Source organism: Heptranchias perlo, unplaced genomic scaffold (genome assembly GCF_035084215.1).
Source record: "Heptranchias perlo isolate sHepPer1 unplaced genomic scaffold, sHepPer1.hap1 HAP1_SCAFFOLD_147, whole genome shotgun sequence".
NCBI classification, from domain to species: domain Eukaryota; kingdom Metazoa; phylum Chordata; class Chondrichthyes; order Hexanchiformes; family Hexanchidae; genus Heptranchias; species Heptranchias perlo.
This window is the reverse complement of record NW_027138722.1, coordinates 96,884-113,495: the sequence shown is the minus strand read 5'-3', so window position 1 is coordinate 113,495 and position 16,612 is coordinate 96,884. Positions and strand designations below refer to the sequence as shown.

Genomic DNA, 16,612 nt, shown 5'->3' with positions numbered 1-16,612 from the left:
CCCCTCTCACCTTAAATCTATGCTCCCTCGTTATAGACTCCCCTACCTTTGGGAAAAGATTTTGACTATCTACCTTATCTATGCCCCTCATTATTTTATAGACTTCTATAAGATCACACCTTAACCTCCTACTCTCCAGGGAAAAAAGTCCCAGTCTATCTAACCTCTCCCTTTTAGTCAAACCATCAAGTCCCGGTAGCATCCAAGGAAATCTTTTCTGCACTCTTTCTAGTTTAATAATATCCTTTCTATAATAGGGTGACCAGAACTGTACACAGTATTCCAAGTGTGGTCTTACTAATGTCCTGTACAACTTCAACAAGACATCCCAACTCCTGTATTCAATGTTCTGACCAATGAAACCAAGCATGCCGAATGCCTTCTTCACCACCCTATCCACCTGTGACTCCACTTTCAAGGAGCTATGAACCTGTATTCGGAGATCTCTTTGTTCTATAACTCTCCCCAACGCCCTACCATTAACGGAGTAGGTACTGGCCCGATTCGATCGACCAAAATGCATCACCTCACATTTATCAAAATTAAACTCCATCTGCCATTCATCGGCCCACTGGCCCAATTTATCAACATCCCGTTGCAATCCAAGATAACCTTCTTCACTGTCCACAATGCCACCAATCTTGGTGTCATCTGCAAACTTACTAACTATGCCTCCTAAATTCTCAACCAAATCATTAATATAAATAACAAATAACAGCGGACCCAGCACCGATCCCTGAGGCACACCGCTGGACACAGGCCTCCACTTTGAATAAACAACCCTCTACAGCCACACTCTGTCTTCTGTCGTCAAGCCAATTTTGTATCCAATTGGCTACCTCACCTTGGATCCCATGAGATTTAACCTTATGTAACAATTTAGCATGCGGTGCCTTGTCAAAGGCTTTGCTGAAGTCCATGTAGACCACGTCTACTGCACAGCCCTCATCTATCTTCTTGGTTACCCCTTCAAAAAACTCAATCAAATTCGTGAGACATGGTTTTCCTCTCACAAAACCATGCTGACTGTTCCTAATCAGTCCCTGCCTCTCCAAATGCCTGTAGATCCTGTCTCTCAGAATACCCTCGAACAACTTACCCACGACAGATGTCAGGCTCACCGGTCTGTAGTTCCCAGGCTTTTCCCTGCCGCCCTTAAACAAAGGCACAACATTTGCTGCCCTCCAATCTTCAGGCACCTCACCTGTAGCGGTGGATGATTCAAATATCTCTGCTCGGGGACCCGCAATTTCCTCCCTAACCTCCCATAACGTCCTGGGATACATTTCATTTCTCTGCTCGTCTCTCTCTCTCTCTGATCTCCAGGTTATGCGCTAACGATCTCACAGATTCTTGTACCGAGGATCTCGTCTCCGCTCTCAGTACAAACCGGTCACTGACGGTTCTGAACCTGAGTCAAAATAAACTGGGAGATTCAGGAGTGAAACTACTGTCTGCGGCTCTGAGGAACCCGGACTGTAAAATACAGGAACTGGAGTAAGTATCAGACTGTGTGAGATTGTGTTTATAATAACTGGATGTCTAACACGGTACATTAATCTCAGTATAAGTAACAATAATACAAATAAATACTGGATATTTCCCCTGATTCCTGTTATTTCTCTCTCTCTGATCCCCAGTCTGACTGATGTCGGTTTCACAGATTCTTGTACCGATCTCGTCTCCGCTCTCCATGAAAACCAGTCACTGACGGATCTGTCTCTGGGATCAAACTCCTTCACAGACCGATCTGTCCCCACTCTCCGCTCCCTCATACTGACCCGCAGGAGTCTGGAGCGGATCGGGTGAGTGTTTGTGTTCATGTTTAATACAATAAATAAAATATCAATGGGATTCAGTCCCTTTTATGGGTAATATCTGTGTAATTATTATTGAAATATTAACCCCAGTCTCCCTGTTATTTACACTGTTGTTCAATCTGTTTATTTCCTGTTTAATCTTTAATCTGTTTCAGGCTGAGGGGGAATCAGTTCAGTTCAAACGGAAAGAATCAGCTGAAGTCACTGCAGGGAACGAGACCCGGACTGAGTGTGGGAGTGTGAACATTTCAATTTATAACCATTCCTGGTCTCATTATATGATCATTTCAATTTATAACCATTGCTCGTCTCATTATATGAATATTTTTGGCCGATTCTCTGTCCCTCCCCTTTAACCGGCCGCGCTCCAGGTTTAAATCCTAACGGCCCTTTAACGGTTTCCAGCTCGAGCTGAGCGAGCGTCGTCTCCCATTGTGACGTCAGAGGCTCAGCGACAGGGTCACGAGACTCAGTCACCCGGTCCCCCAGCGCTGATTCCGCCGGATATCCGGGGCTGGATGGTCCCCAATGGGGCACTGGGTCAATGTACAGACAGGAAGGGCCCAGGGTGGGGCTTCGTCTGGGCTGCAGTGGGACACTGGGTCAATGTACAGACAGGAAGGGACCAGGTTGGGGCTCAGTCTGGGCTGCAGTGGGGCACTGGGTCAATGCACAGACAGGAAGGGCCCAGGGTGGGGCTCAGTCTGGGCTGCAGTGGGGCACTGGGTCAATGTACAGAGAGTAAGGGCCCAGGGTGGGGCTCAGTCTGGGCTGCAGTGGGACACTGGGTCAATGTACAGACAGGAAGGGCCCAGGGTGGGGCTCAGTCTGGGCTGCAGTGGGACACTGGGTCAATGTACAGAGAGTAAGGGCCCAGGGTGGGGCTCAGTCTGGGCTGCAGTGGGACACTGGGTCAATGTACAGACAGGAAGGGCCCAGGGTGGGGCTCAGTCTGGGCTGCAATGGGACACTGGGTCAATGCACAGACAGGAAGGGCCCGGGGTGGAGCTCAGTCTGGGCTGCAGTGGGACACTGGGTCAATGTACAGACAGGAAGGGGCCAAGGTGGGGCTCAGTCTGGGCTGCAGTGGGACACTGGGTCAATGTGCAGACAGGAAGGGCCCAGGCTGGGGCTCAGTCTGGGCTGCAGTGGGACACTGGGTCACTGTACAGACAGGAAGGGCCAAGTGTGTGGCTCAGGCTGCGCTGCAGTGGGACACTGGGTCAATGTACAGACAGGAAGGGCACAGAGTGGGGCTCAGTCTGGGCTGCAGTGGGACACTGGGTCAATGTACGGAGAGGAAGGGCCCAGGGTGGGGCTCAGTCTGGGCTGCAGTGAGACACTGGGTCAATGTACGGACAGGAAGGGCCCAGGGTGGGTCTCAGTCTGGGCTGCAGTGGGAAACTGGGTCAATGTGCAGACAGGAAGGGCCCAGTGTGGGGCACAGTCTGGGCTGCAGTGGGACACTGGTTGAATGTACAGACAGGAAGGGCCAAGGGTGGGGCTCAGTCTGGGCTGCAGTGGGACACTGGGTCAATACACAGACAGGAAGGGCCCAGGGTGGGGCTCAGTCTGGGCTGCAGTGTGACATTGGGACAATGTGCAGACAGGAAGGGCCCAAGGTGGGTCTCAGCCTGGGCTGCAGTGAGACACTGGGTCAATGTACAGACAGGAAGGGCCCAGGGTGGGGCTCAGTCTGGGCTGCAGTGGGACACTGGGTCAATGTACAGACAGGAAGGTGCCAGGGTGGGGCTCAGTCTGGGCTGCAGTGGGACACTGGGTCAATGTACAGACAGGAAGGGCCCAGCGTTGGGCACAGTCTGGGATGCAGTGGGACACTGGTTCAATGTACAGACAGGAAGGGCCCAGGGTGGGGCTCAGTCTGGGTTGCAGTGGGACACTGGGTCAATGTACAGAGAGGAAGGGCCCAGGGTGGGGCTCAGTCTGGGCTGCAGTGGGACACTGGGTCAACGTACAGACAGGAAGGGCCCAGGGTGGGGCTCAGTCTGGGCTGCAGTGAGACTCTGGGTCAATGTACAGACAGGAAGGGCCCAAGCTGGGGCTCAGTCTGGGCTGCAGTGGGACACTGGGTCAATGTACGGACAGGAAGGGCCAGGGTGGGGCTCAGTCTGGGCTGCAGTGGGACACTGGGTCAATGCACAGACAGGAAGGGCCCTGGGTGGAGCTCAGTCTGGGCTGCAGTGGGACACTGGGTCAATGTACAGACAGGAAGGGGCCAAGGTGGGGCTCAGTCTGGGCTGCAGTGGGACACTGGGTCAATGTGCAGACAGGAAGGGCCCAGGGTTGGGCTCAGTCTGGGCTGCAGTGGGACACTGGGTCACTGTACAGACAGGAAGGGCCAAGTGTGTGGCTCAGGCTGCGCTGCAGTGGGACACTGGGTCAATGTACAGACAGGAAGGGCACAGAGTGGGTCTCAGTCTGGGCTGCAGTGGGACACTGGGTCAATGTACGGAGAGGAAGGGCCCAGGGTGGGGCTCAGTCTGGGCTGCAGTGAGACACTGGGTCAATGTACAGACAGGAAGGGCCCAGGGTGGGTGTCAGTCTGGGCTGCAGTGGGAAACTGGGTCAATGTGCAGACAGGAAGGGCCCAGGGTGGGGCTCAGTCTGGGCTGCAGTGGGAGAATGGGTGAATGTACATACAGGAAGGGCCCAGGGTGGGGCTCAGTCAGGGCTGCAGTGAGACACTGGGTCAATGTACGGACAGGAAGGGCCCAGTGTGGGGCACAGTCTGGGCTGCAGTGGGACACTGGTTGAATGTACAGACAGGAAGGGCCAAGGGTGGGACTCAGTCTGGGCTGCAGTGGGACACTGGGTCAATACACAGACAGGAAGGGCCCAGGGTGGGGCTCAGTCTGGGCTGCAGTGTGACATTGGGACAATGTGCAGACAGGAAGGGCCCAAGGTGGGTCTCAGCCTGGGCTGCAGTGAGACACTGGGTCAAGGTACAGACAGGAAGGGCCCAGGGTGGGGCTCAGTCTGGGCTGCAGTGGGACACTGGGTCAATGTACAGACAGGAAGGGGCCAGGGTGGGGCTCAGTCTGGGCTGCAGTGGGACACTGGGTCAATGTACAGACAGGAAGGGCCCAGCGTGGGGCACAGTATGGGATGCAGTGGGACACTGGTTCAAGGTACAGACAGGAAGGGCCCAGGGTGGGGCTCAGTCTGGGCTGCAGTGGGACACTGGGTCAATGTACAGAGAGGAAGGGCCCAGGGTGGGGCTCAGTCTGGGCTGCAGTGGGACACTGGGTCAACGTACAGACAGGAAGGGCCCAGGGTGGGGCTCAGTCTGGGCTGCAGTGAGACTCTGGGTCAATGTACAGACAGGAAGGGCCCAAGCTGGGGCACAGTCTGGGCTGCAGTGGGACACTGGGTCAATGTAAAGACAGGAAGGGCCCAGGGTGGGGCTCAGTCTGGGCTGCAGTGGGACACTGGGTCACTGTACAGACAGGAAGGGCCAAGTGTGTGGCTCAGGCTGCGCTGCAGTGGGACACTGGGTCAATGTACAGACAGGAAGGGCACAGAGTGGGGCTCAGTCTGGGCTGCAGTGGGACACTGGGTCAATGTACGGAGAGGAAGGGCCCAGGGTGGGGCTCAGTCTGGGCTGCAGTGAGACACTGGGTCAATGTACAGACAGGAAGGGCCCAGGGTGGGGCTCAGTCTGGGCTGCAGTGGGAGAATGGGTGAATGTACATACAGGAAGGGCCCAGGGTGGGGCTCAGTCAGGGCTGCAGTGAGACACTGGGTCAATGTACGGACAGGAAGGGCCCAGTGTGGGGCACAGTCTGGGCTGCAGTGGGACACTGGTTGAATGTACAGACAGGAAGGGCCAAGGGTGGGGCTCAGTCTGGGCTGCAGTGGGACATTGGGACAATGTGCAGACAGGAAGGGCCCAAGGTGGGTCTCAGCCTGGGCTGCAGTGAGACACTGGGTCAATGTACAGACAGGAAGGGCCCAGGGTGGGGCTCAGTCTGGGCTGCAGTGGGACACTGGGTCAATGTACAGACAGGAAGTGGCCAGGATGGGGCTCAGTCTGGGCTGCAGTGGGACACTGGGTCAATGTACAGACAGGAAGGGCCCAGCGTGGGGCACAGTCTGGGGTGCAGTGGGACACTGGTTCAATGTACAGACAGAAAGGGCCCAGGGTGGGGCTCAGTCTTAGCTGCAGTTGGACACTGGGTCAATGTACAGAGAGGAAGGGCCCAGGGTGGGGCTCAGTCTGGGCTGCAGTGGGACACTGGGTCAACGTACAGACAGGAAGGGCCCAGGGTGGGGCTCAGTCTGGGCTACAGTTGGACACTGGATCAATGTACAGACAGGAAAGGCCAAGGGTGGGGCTCAGTCTGGGCTGCAGTGGGACACTGAGTCAATGTACAGATAGGAACGGCCCAGGGTGGGGTTCAGTCTGGGCTGCAGTGAGTCACTTGGTCAATGTACCCGACAGGAAAGGACCAGGGTGGGGCTCAGTCTGGGCTGCAGTGGGACACTGGGTCAAGGTACAGACAGGAAGGGCCCAGAGTGGGTCTCAGTCTGGGCTGCAGTGGGAAACTGGGTCAATGTACAGACAGGAATGGGCCAAGGTGGGGCTCAGTCTGGGCTGCAGTGGGACACTGGGTCAATGTGCAGACAGGAAGGGCCCAGGGTGGGGCTCAGTCTGGGCTGCAGTGGGACACTGGGTCAATGTGCAGACAGGAAGGGCCCAGGGTGGGGCTCAGTCTGGGCTGCAGTGGGACACTGGGTCACTGTACAGACAGGAAGGGCCAAGTGTGTGGCTCAGGCTGCGCTGCAGTGGGACACTGGGTCAATGTACAGACAGGAAGGGCACAGAGTGTGGCTCAGTCTGGGCTGCAGTGGGACACTTGGTCAATGTACAGAGAGGAAGGGCCCAGGGTGGGGCTCAGTCTGGGCTGCAGTGGGACACTGGGTCAACGTACAGACAGGAAGGGCCCAGGGTGGGGCTCAGTCTGGGCTGCAGTGAGACTCTGGGTCAATGTACAGACAGGAAGGGCCCAAGCTGGGGCTCAGTCTGGGCTACAGTTGGACACTGGATCAATGTACAGACAGGAAAGGCCAAGGGTGGGGCTCAGTCTGGGCTGCAGTGGGACACTGAGTCACTGTACAGACAGGAACGGCCCAGGGTGGGGTTCAGTCTGGGCTGCAGTGAGTCACTTGGTCAATGTACAGACAGGAAGGGCCCAAGCTGGGGCTCAGTCTGGGATGCAGTGGGACACTGGGTCAATGTACAGACAGGAAGGGCCCAGGGTGTGGCTCAGTCTGGGCTGCAGTGGGACACTGGGTCAATGCACGGACAGGAAGGGCCCGGGGTGGAGCTCAGTCTGGGCTGCAGTGGGACACTGGGTCAATGTACAGACAGGAAGGGGCCAAGGTGGGGCTCAGTCTGGGCTGCAGTGGGACACTGGGTCAATGTGCAGACAGGAAGGGCCCAGGGTGGGGCTCAGTCTGGGCTGCAGTGGGACACTGGGTCACTGTACAGAAAGGAAGGGCCAAGTGTGTGGCTCAGGCTGCGCTGCAGTGGGACACTGGGTCAATGTGCAGACAGGAAGGGCACAGAGTGGGGCTCAGTCTGGGCTGCAGTGGGACACTGGGTCAATGTACGGAGAGGAAGGGCCCAGGGTGCGGCTCAGTCTGGGCTGCAGTGAGACACTGGGTCAATGTACAGACGGGAAGGGCCCAGGGTGGGTCTCAGTCTGGGCTGCAGTGGGAAACTGGGTCAATGTGCAGACAGGAAGGGCCCAGGGTAGGGCTCAGTCTGGGCTGCAGTGGGAGAATGGGTGAATGTACATACAGGAAGGGCCCAGGGTGGGGTTCAGTCAGGGCTGCAGTGAGACACTGGGTCAATGTACGGACAGGAAGGGCCCAGTGTGGGGCACAGTCTGGGCTGCAGTGGGACACTGGGACAATACACAGACAGCAAGGGCCCAGGGTGGGGCTCAGTCTGGGCTGCAGTGTGACATTGGGACAATGTGCAGACAGGAAGGGCCCAAGGTGGGTCTCAGCCTGGGCTGCAGTGAGACACTGGGTCAATGTACAGACAGAAGGGCCCAGGGTGGGGCTCAGTCTGGGCTGCAGTGGGACACTGGGTCAATGTACAGATAGGAAGGGGCCAGGGTGGGGCTCAGTCTGGGATGCAGTGGGACAATGGTTCAATGTACAGACAGGAAGGGCCCAGCGTGGGGCACAGTCTGGGATGCAGTGGGACACTGGTTCAATGTACAGACAGGAAGGGCCCAGGGTGGGGCTCAGTCTGGGCTGCAGTGGAACACTGGGTCAATGTACAGAGAGGAAGGGCCCAGGGTGGGGCTCAGTCTGGGCTGCAGTGAGACTCTGGGTCAATGTACAGACAGGAAGGGCCCAAGCTGGGGCTCAGTCTGGGCCACAGTTGGACACTGGATCAATGTACAGACAGGAAAGGCCAAGGGTGGGGCTCAGTCTGGGCTGCAGTGGGACACTGAGTCAATGTACAGACAGGAACGGCCCAGGGTGGGGTTCAGTCTGGGCTGCAGTGAGTCACTTGGTCAATGTACCCGACAGGAAAGGACCAGGGTGGGGCTCAGTCTGGGCTGCAGTGGGACACTGGGTCAAGGTACAGACAGGAAGGGCCCAGAGTGGGTCTCAGTCTGGGCTGCAGTGGGAAACTGGGTCAATGTGCAGACAGGAAGTGCCCAGGGTGGGGCTCAGTCAGGGCTGCAGTGAGACACTGGGTCAATGTACGGACAGGAAGGGCCCAGTGTGGGCTTCAGTTTTGGCTGAATTGAGACACTTGGTCAATGTACCCGACAGGAAGGGCCCAGGGTGGGGCTCAGTCTGGGCTGCAGTGGGCCACTGTGTGAATGTACAGACAGGAAGGGCCAAGGGTGGGGCTCAGTCTGGGCTGCAGTGGGACACTGGGTCAATGTACAGACAGGAAGGGCCAAGGGTGGGGCTCAGTCTGGGCTGCAGTGGGACACTTGGTCAATGTACCCGACAGGAAAGGACCAGGGTGGGGCTCAGTCTGGGCTGCAGTGGGACACTGGGTCAAGGTACAGACAGGAAGGGCCCAGGGTGGGGCTCAGTCTGGGCTGCAGTGGGAAACTGGGTCAATGTACAGACAGGAAGGGCCCAGGGTGGGGCTCAGTCTGGGCTGCAGTGGGACACTGGATCAATGTACAGACAGGAATGGCCCAGGGTGGGGCTCAGTCTGGGCTGCAGTGGGACACTGGGTCAATACACAGACAGGAAGGGCCCAGGGTGGGGCTCAGTCTGGGCTGCAGTGTGACATTGGGACAATGTACATACAGGAAGGGCCCAAGGTGGGTCTCAGCCTGGGCTGCAGTGAGACACTGCGTCAATGCACAGACAGGAAGGGCCCAGGGTGGGGCTCAGTCTGGGCTGCAGTTGGACACTGGGTCAATGTACAGACAGGAAGGGCCCAGGGTGGGGCTCAATCTGGGCTGCAGTGGGATACTGGGTCAATGTACAGACAGGAAGGGCCCAGGGTGGGGCTCAGTCTGGGCTGCAGTGGGGCACTGGGTCAATGCACAGACAGGAAGGGCCCAGGGTGGGGTTCAGTCTGGGCTGCAGTGGGGCACTGGGTCAATGTACAGACAGGAAGGGACCAGGGTGGGGCTCAGTCTGGGCTGCAGTGGGACACTGGGTCAATGTACAGATTGGATGGGCCCAGGGTGGGGCTCAGTCTGGGCTGCAGTGGGACACTGGGTCAATGTACAGACAGGAATGGCACAGAGTGGGGCTCAGTCTGGGCTGCAGTGGGACACGGGGTCAATGTACGGAGAGGAAGGGCCCAGGGTGGGGCTCAGTCTGGGCTGCAGTGGGACACTGGGTCAATGTACAGACAGGAAGGGGCTAAGGTGGGGCTCAGTCTGGGCTGCAGTGGGACACTGGGTCAATGTGCAGACAGGAAGGGCCCAGGGTGGGGCTCAGTCTGGGCTGCAGTGGGACACTGGGTCACTGTACAGACAGGAAGGGCCAAGTGTGTGGCTCAGGCTGCGCTGCAGTGGGACACTGGGTCAATGTACAGACAGGAATGGCACAGAGTGGGGCTCAGTCTGGGTTGCAGTGGGACACTGGGTCAATGTACGGAGAGGAAGGGCCCAGGGTGGGGCTCAGTCTGGGCTGCAGTGAGACACTGGGTCAATGTACAGACAGGAAGGGCCCAGGGTGGGTCTCAGTCTGGGCTGCAGTGGGAAACTGGGTCAATGTGCAGACAGGAAGGGCCCAGGGTGGGGCTCAGTCTGGGCTGCAGTGAGACACTGGGTCAATGTACAGACGGGAAGGGCCCAGGGTGGGTCTCAGTCTGGGCTGCAGTGGGAAACTGGGTCAATGTGCAGACAGGAAGGGCCCAGGGTGGGGCTCAGTCTGGGCTGAAGTGGGAGAATGGGTGAATGTACATACAGGAAGGGCCCACGGTGGGGCTCAGTCAGGGCTGCAGTGAGACACTGGGTCAATGTACGGACAGGAAGGGCCCAGTGTGGGGCACAGTCTGGGCTGCAGTGGGACACTGGTTGAATGTACAGACAGGAAGGGCCAAGGGTGGGGCTCAGTCTGGGCTGCAGTGTGACATTGGGACAATGTGCAGACAGGAAGGGCCCAAGGTGGGTCTCAGCCTGGGCTGCAGTGAGGCACTGGGTCAATGTACAGACAGGAAGGGCCCAGGGTGGGGCTCAGTCTGGGCTGCAGTGGGACACTGGGTCAATGTACAGACAGGAAGGGGCCAGGGTGGGGCTCAGTCTGGGCTGCAGTGGGACACTGGGTCAATGTACAGACAGGAAGGGCCCAGCGTGGGGCACAGTCTGGGATGCAGTGGGACACTGGTTCAATGTACAGACAGGAAGGGCCCAGGGTGGGGCTCAGTCTGGGCTGCAGTGGGACACTGGGTCAATGTACAGAGAGGAAGGGCCCAGGGTGGGGCTCAGTCTGGGCTGCAGTGGGACACTGGGTCAACGTACAGACAGGAAGGGCCCAGGGTGGGGCTCAGTCTGGGCTGCAGTGAGACTCTGGGTCAATGTACAGACAGGAAGGGCCCAAGCTGGGGCTCAGTCTGGGCTACAGTTGGACACTGGATCAATGTACAGACAGGAAAGGCCAAGGGTGGGTCTCAGTCTGGGCTGCAGTGGGAAACTGGGTCAATGTGCAGACAGGAAGGGCCCAGGGTGGGGTTCAGTCTGGGCTGCAATGGGAGAATGGGTGAATGTACATACAGAAAGGGCCCAGGGTGGGGCTCAGTCAGGGCTGCAGTGAGACACTGGGTCAATGTACGGACAGGAAGGGCCCAGTGTGGGGCACAGTCTGTGCTGCAGTGGGACACTGGTTGAATGTACAGACAGGAAGGGCCAAGGGTGGGGCTCAGTCTGGGCTACAGTGGGACACTGGGTCAATACACAGACAGGAAGGGCCCAGGGTGGGGCTCAGTCTGGGCTGCAGTGGGACACTGGGTCAATGCACAGACAGGAAGGGCCCGGGGTGGAGCTCAGTCTGGGCTGCAGTGGGACACTGGGTCAATGTACAGACAGGAAGGGGCCAAGGTGGGGCTCAGTCTGGGCTGCAGTGGGACACTGGGTCAATGTGCAGACAGGAAGTGCCCAGGGTGGGGCTCAGTCTGGGCTGCAGTGGGACACTGGGTCACTGTACAGACAGGAAGGGCCAAGTGTGTGGCTCAGGCTGCGCTGCAGTGAGACACTGGGTCAATGTACAGACAGGAAGGGCACAGAGTGGGGCTCAGTCTGGGCTGCAGTGGGACACTGGGTCAATGTACGGAGAGGAAGGGCCCAGGGTGGGGCTCAGTCTGGGCTGCAGTGAGACACTGGGTCAATGTACAGACGGGAAGGGCCCAGAGTGGGTCTCAGTCTGGGCTGCAGTGGGAAACTGGGTCAATGTGCAGACAGGAAGGGCCCAGGGTGGGGCTCAGTCTGGGCTGCAGTGGGAGAATGGGTGAATGTACATACAGGAAGGGCCCAGGGTGGGGCTCAGTCAGGGCTGCAGTGAGACACTGGGTCAATGTACGGACAGGAAGGGCCCAGTGTGGGGCACAGTCTGGGCTGCAGTGGAACACTGGTTGAATGTACAGACAGGAAGGGCCAAGGGTGGGGCTCAGTCTGAGCTGCAGTGTGACATTGGGACAATGTGCAGACAGGAAGGGCCCAAGGTGGGTCTCAGCCTGGGCTGCAGTGAGGCACTGGGTCAATGTACAGACAGGAAGGGCCCAGGGTGGGGCTCAGTCTGGGCTGCAGTGGGACACTGGGTCAATGTACAGACAGGAAGGGGCCAGGGTGGGGCTCAGTCTGGGCTGCAGTGGGACACTGGGTCAATGTACAGACAGGAAGGGCCCAGCGTGGGGCACAGTCTGGGATGCAGTGGGACACTGGTTCAATGTACAGACAGGAAGGGCCCAGGGTGGGGCTCAGTCTGGGCTGCAGTGGGACACTGGGTCAATATACAGAGAGGAAGGTCCCAGGGTGGGGCTCAGTCTGGGCTGCAGTGGGACACTGGGTCAACGTACAGACAGGAAGGGCCCAGGGTGGGGCTCAGTCTGGGCTGCAGTGAGACTCTGGGTCAATGTACAGACAGGAAGGGCCCAAGCTGGGGCTCAGTCTGGGCTACAGTTGGACACTGGATCAATGTACAGACAGGAAAGGCCAAGGGTGGGGCTCAGTCTGGGCTGCAGTGGGACACTGAGTCAATGTACAGACAGGAACGGCCCAGGGTGGGGTTCAGTCTGGGCTGCAGTGAGTCACTTGGTCAATGTACCCGACAGGAAAGGACCAGGGTGGGGCTCAGTCTGGGCTGCAGTGGGACACTGGGTCAAGGTACAGACAGGATGGGCCCAGAGTGGGTCTCAGTCTGGGCTGCAGTGGGAAACTGGGTCAATGTGTAGACAAGAAGGGCCCGGGGTGGGGCTCAGTCTGTGCTGCAGTGGGACACTGGATCAATGTACAGACAGGAATGGCCCAGGGTGTGGCTCAGTCTGGGCTGCAGTGGGAGAATGGGTGAATGTACATACAGGAAGGGCCCAGGGTGGGGCTCAGTCAGGGCTGCAGTGAGACACTGGGTCAATGTACGGACAGGAAGGGCCCAGTGTGGGCTTCAGTTTTGGCTGAATTGAGACACTTGGTCAATGTACCCGACAGGAAGGGCCCAGGGTGGGGCTCAGTCTGGGCTGCAGTGGGCCACTGTGTGAATGTACAGACAGGAAGGACCAAGGGTGGGGCTCAGTCTGGGCTGCAGTGGGACACTGGGTCAATGTACAGACAGGAAGGGCCAAGGGTGGGGCTCAGTCTGGGCTGCAGTGGGACACTTGGTCAATGTACCCGACAGGAAAGGACCAGGGTGCGGCTCAGTCTGGGCTGCAGTGGGACACTGGGTCAAGGTACAGACAGGAAGGGCCAAGGGTGGGTCTCAGTCTGGCCTGCAGTGGGACACTGGGTCAATGTACAGACAGGAAGGGCCCAGGGTGGGGCTCAGTCTGGGCTGCAGTGGGACACTGGATCAATGCACAGACAGGAATGGCCCAGGGTGGGGCTCAGTCTGGGCTGCAGTGGGACACTGGGACAATACACAGACAGGAAGTGCCCAGGGTGGGGCTCAGTCTGGGCTGCAGTGTGACATTGGGACAATGTACAGACAGGAAGGGCCCAGGGTGGGGCTCAGTCTGGGCTGCAGTTGGACACTGGGTCAATGTACAGACAGGAAGGGCCCAGGGTGGGGCTCAATCTGGGCTGCAGTGGGACACTGGGTCAATGTGCAGACAGGAAGGGCCCAGGGTGGGGCTCAGTCTGGGCTGCAGTGGGACACTGGGTCACTGTACAGACAGGAAGGGCCAAGTGTGTGGCTCAGGCTGCGCTGCAGTGGGACACTGGTTCAATGTACAGACAGGAAGGGCACAGAGTGGGGCTCAGTCTGGGCTGCAGTGGGACACTGGGTCAATGTACGGAGAGGAAGGGCCCAGGGTGGGGCTCAGTCTGGGCTGCAGTGAGACACTGGGTAAATGTGCAGACAGGAATGGCCCAGGGTGGGTCTCAGTCTGGGCTGCAGTGGGAGAATGGGTGAATGTACATACAGGAAGGGCCCAGGGTGGGGCTCAGTCAGGGCTGCAGTGAGACACTGGGTCAATGTACGGACAGGAAGGGCCCAGTGTGGGGCACAGTCTGGGCTGCAGTGGGACACTGGTTGAATGTACAGACAGGAAGGGCCAAGGGTGGGGCTCAGTCTGGGCTGCAGTGGGACACTGGGTCAATACACAGACAGGAAGGGCCCAGGGTGGGGCTCAGTCTGGGCTGCAGTGTGACATTGGGACAATGTGCAGACAGGAAGGGCCCAAGGTGGGTCTCAGCCTGGGCTGCAGTGAGACACTGGGTCAATGTACAGACAGGAAGGGCCCAGGGTGGGGCTCAGTCTGGGCTGCAGTGGGACACTGGGTCAATGTACAGACAGGAAGGGGCCAGGGTGGGGCTCAGTCTGGGCTGCAGTGGGACACTGGGTCAATGTACAGACAGGAAGGGCCCAGCGTGGGGCACAGTCTGGGATGCAGTGGGACACTGGTTCAATGTACAGACAGGAAGGGCCCAGGGTGGGGCTCAGTCTGGGCTGCAGTGGGACACTGGGTCAATGTACAGAGAGGAAGGGCCCAGGGTGGGGCTCAGTCTGGGCTGCAGTGGGACACTGGGTCAACGTACAGACAGGAAGGGCCCAGGGTGGGGCTCAGTCTGGGCTGCAGTGAGACTCTGGGTCAATGTACAGACAGGAAGGGCCCAAGCTGGGGCTCAGTCTGGGCTACAGTGGGACACTGGATCAAAGTACAGACAGGAAAGGCCAAGGGTGGGCCTCAGTCTGGGCTGCAGTGGGACACTGAGTCAATGTACAGACAGGAAGGGCCCAGGGTGGGGTTCAGTCTGGGCTGCAGTGAGTCACTTGGTCAATGTACCCGACAGGAAAGGACCAGGGTGGGGCTCAGTCTGGGCTGCAGTGGGACACTGGGTCAAGGTACAGACAGGAAGGGCCCAGAGTGGGTCTCAGTCTGGGCTGCAGTGGGAAACTGGGTCAATGTGCAGACAGGAAGGGCCCAGGGTGGGGCTCAGTCTGTGCTGCAGTGGGACACTGGATCAATGTGCAGACAGGAATGGCCCAGGGTGTGACTCAGTCTGGGCTGCAGTGGGAGAATGGGTGAATGTACATACAGGAAGGGCCCAGGGTGGGGCTCAGTCAGGGCTGCAGTGAGACACTGGGTCAATGTACGGACAGGAAGGGCCCAGTGTGGGCTTCAGTTTTGGCTGAATTGAGACACTTGGTCAATGTACCCGACAGGAAGGGCCCAGGGTGGGGCTCAGTCTGGGCTGCAGTGGGCCACTGTGTGAATGTACAGACAGGAAGGGCCAAGGGTGGGGCTCAGTCTGGGCTGCAGTGGGACACTGGGTCAATGTACAGACAGGAAGGGCCAAGGGTGGGGCTCAGTCTGGGCTGCAGTGGGACACTTGGTCAATGTACCCGACAGGAAAGGACCAGGGTGGGGCTCAGTCTGGGCTGCAGTGGGACACTGGGTCAAGGTACAGACAGGAAGGGCCCAGGGTGGGTCTCATTCTGGGCTGCAGTGGGAAACTGGGTCAATGTCCAGACAGGAAGGGCCCAGGGTGGGGCTCAGTCTGGGCTGCAGTGGGACACTGGATCAATGTACAGACAGGAATGGCCCAGGGTGGGGCTCAGTCTGGGCTGCAGTGGGACACTGGGTCAATACACGGACAGGAAGGGCCCAGGGTGGGGCTCAGTCTGGGCTGCAGTGTGACATTGGGACAATGTACAGACAGGAAGGGCCCAAGGTGGGTCTCAGCCTGGGCTGCAGTGAGACACTGGGTCAATGCACAGACAGGAAGCGCCCAGGGTGGGGCTCAGTCTGGGCTGCAGTTGGACACTGGGTCAATGTACAGACAGGAAGGGCCCATGGTGGGGCTCAATCTGGGCTGCAGTGGGACACTGGGTCAATGTACAGACAGGAAGGGCCCAGGGTGGGGCTCAGTCTGGGCTGCAGTGGGACACTGGGTCAATGTACAGACAGGAAGGGCCCAGGGTGGGGCTCAGTCTGGGCTGCAGTGGGACACTGGGTCAATGTACAGACAGGAAGGACCCAGGGTGGGTCTCAGTCTGGGCTGCAGTGGGACACTGGTTCAATGTACAGACAGGAAGGGCCCAGGGTGGGGCTCAGTCTGGGCTGCAGTGGGACACTGGGTCAATGTACAGACAGGAAGGGCCCAGAGTGGGGCTGAGTCTGGGCTGCAGTGGGACACTGGGTCAATGTGCAGACAGGAAGGGCCCAGGGTAGGGCTCAGTCTGGGCTGCGGTGGAACACTGGGTCACTGTTTTGACAAGAAGTAATCAGGATAACAAATGTCCCTCTGTGCAGTGTGTGTCCCTCCCAGTGAGGAATCAGACTCTGTGACAAGTATCCGTACAACCCTCCAAAATCTCTTCCCTCCTCCAATTCTTTCCTCTCACACAACCCCCACTGCCATTGCTCCATCATTGGTGGCCGTGTCTTTTTCTGCCTGGACCCTTAGCTCTGGAATACCCTTCTTAAACCTCTCCGCCTCTCTCTCCTCCTTTAAGACGCTCCTTAAAACCTGCCTCTTTGCCCAAGCTTTTGGTCACTTGTCCTAATTCCTCCTGTGTGGCTCGGTGTAACAGGATTCGCTCCTGTGAAGCGCCCCGACTATAAAGGTGCAATATAAATGTAAGTTGTTGTCTGTGTGTTGTGTTAATAAAACTCCACC

General features: G+C 58.4%; 1 protein-coding gene across 1 annotated transcript in view; it reads left to right on the top strand.

Moving 5' to 3' along the window:
- LOC137309068 (NACHT, LRR and PYD domains-containing protein 3-like) overlaps positions 1-11,682 on the top strand; it is a 37,911-nt gene extending 26,229 nt beyond the window's left edge. The window contains exons 11-13 of the mRNA XM_067977391.1: positions 1,327-1,497; positions 1,641-1,805; positions 1,976-11,682. Of these exons, the coding sequence (XP_067833492.1) occupies positions 1,327-1,497; positions 1,641-1,805; positions 1,976-2,063 (424 nt within the window). The 3' untranslated portion in view covers positions 2,064-11,682. The remainder of the gene's footprint in view (positions 1-1,326; positions 1,498-1,640; positions 1,806-1,975) is intronic.
- Positions 11,683-16,612: the final 4,930 nt, after the last annotated feature.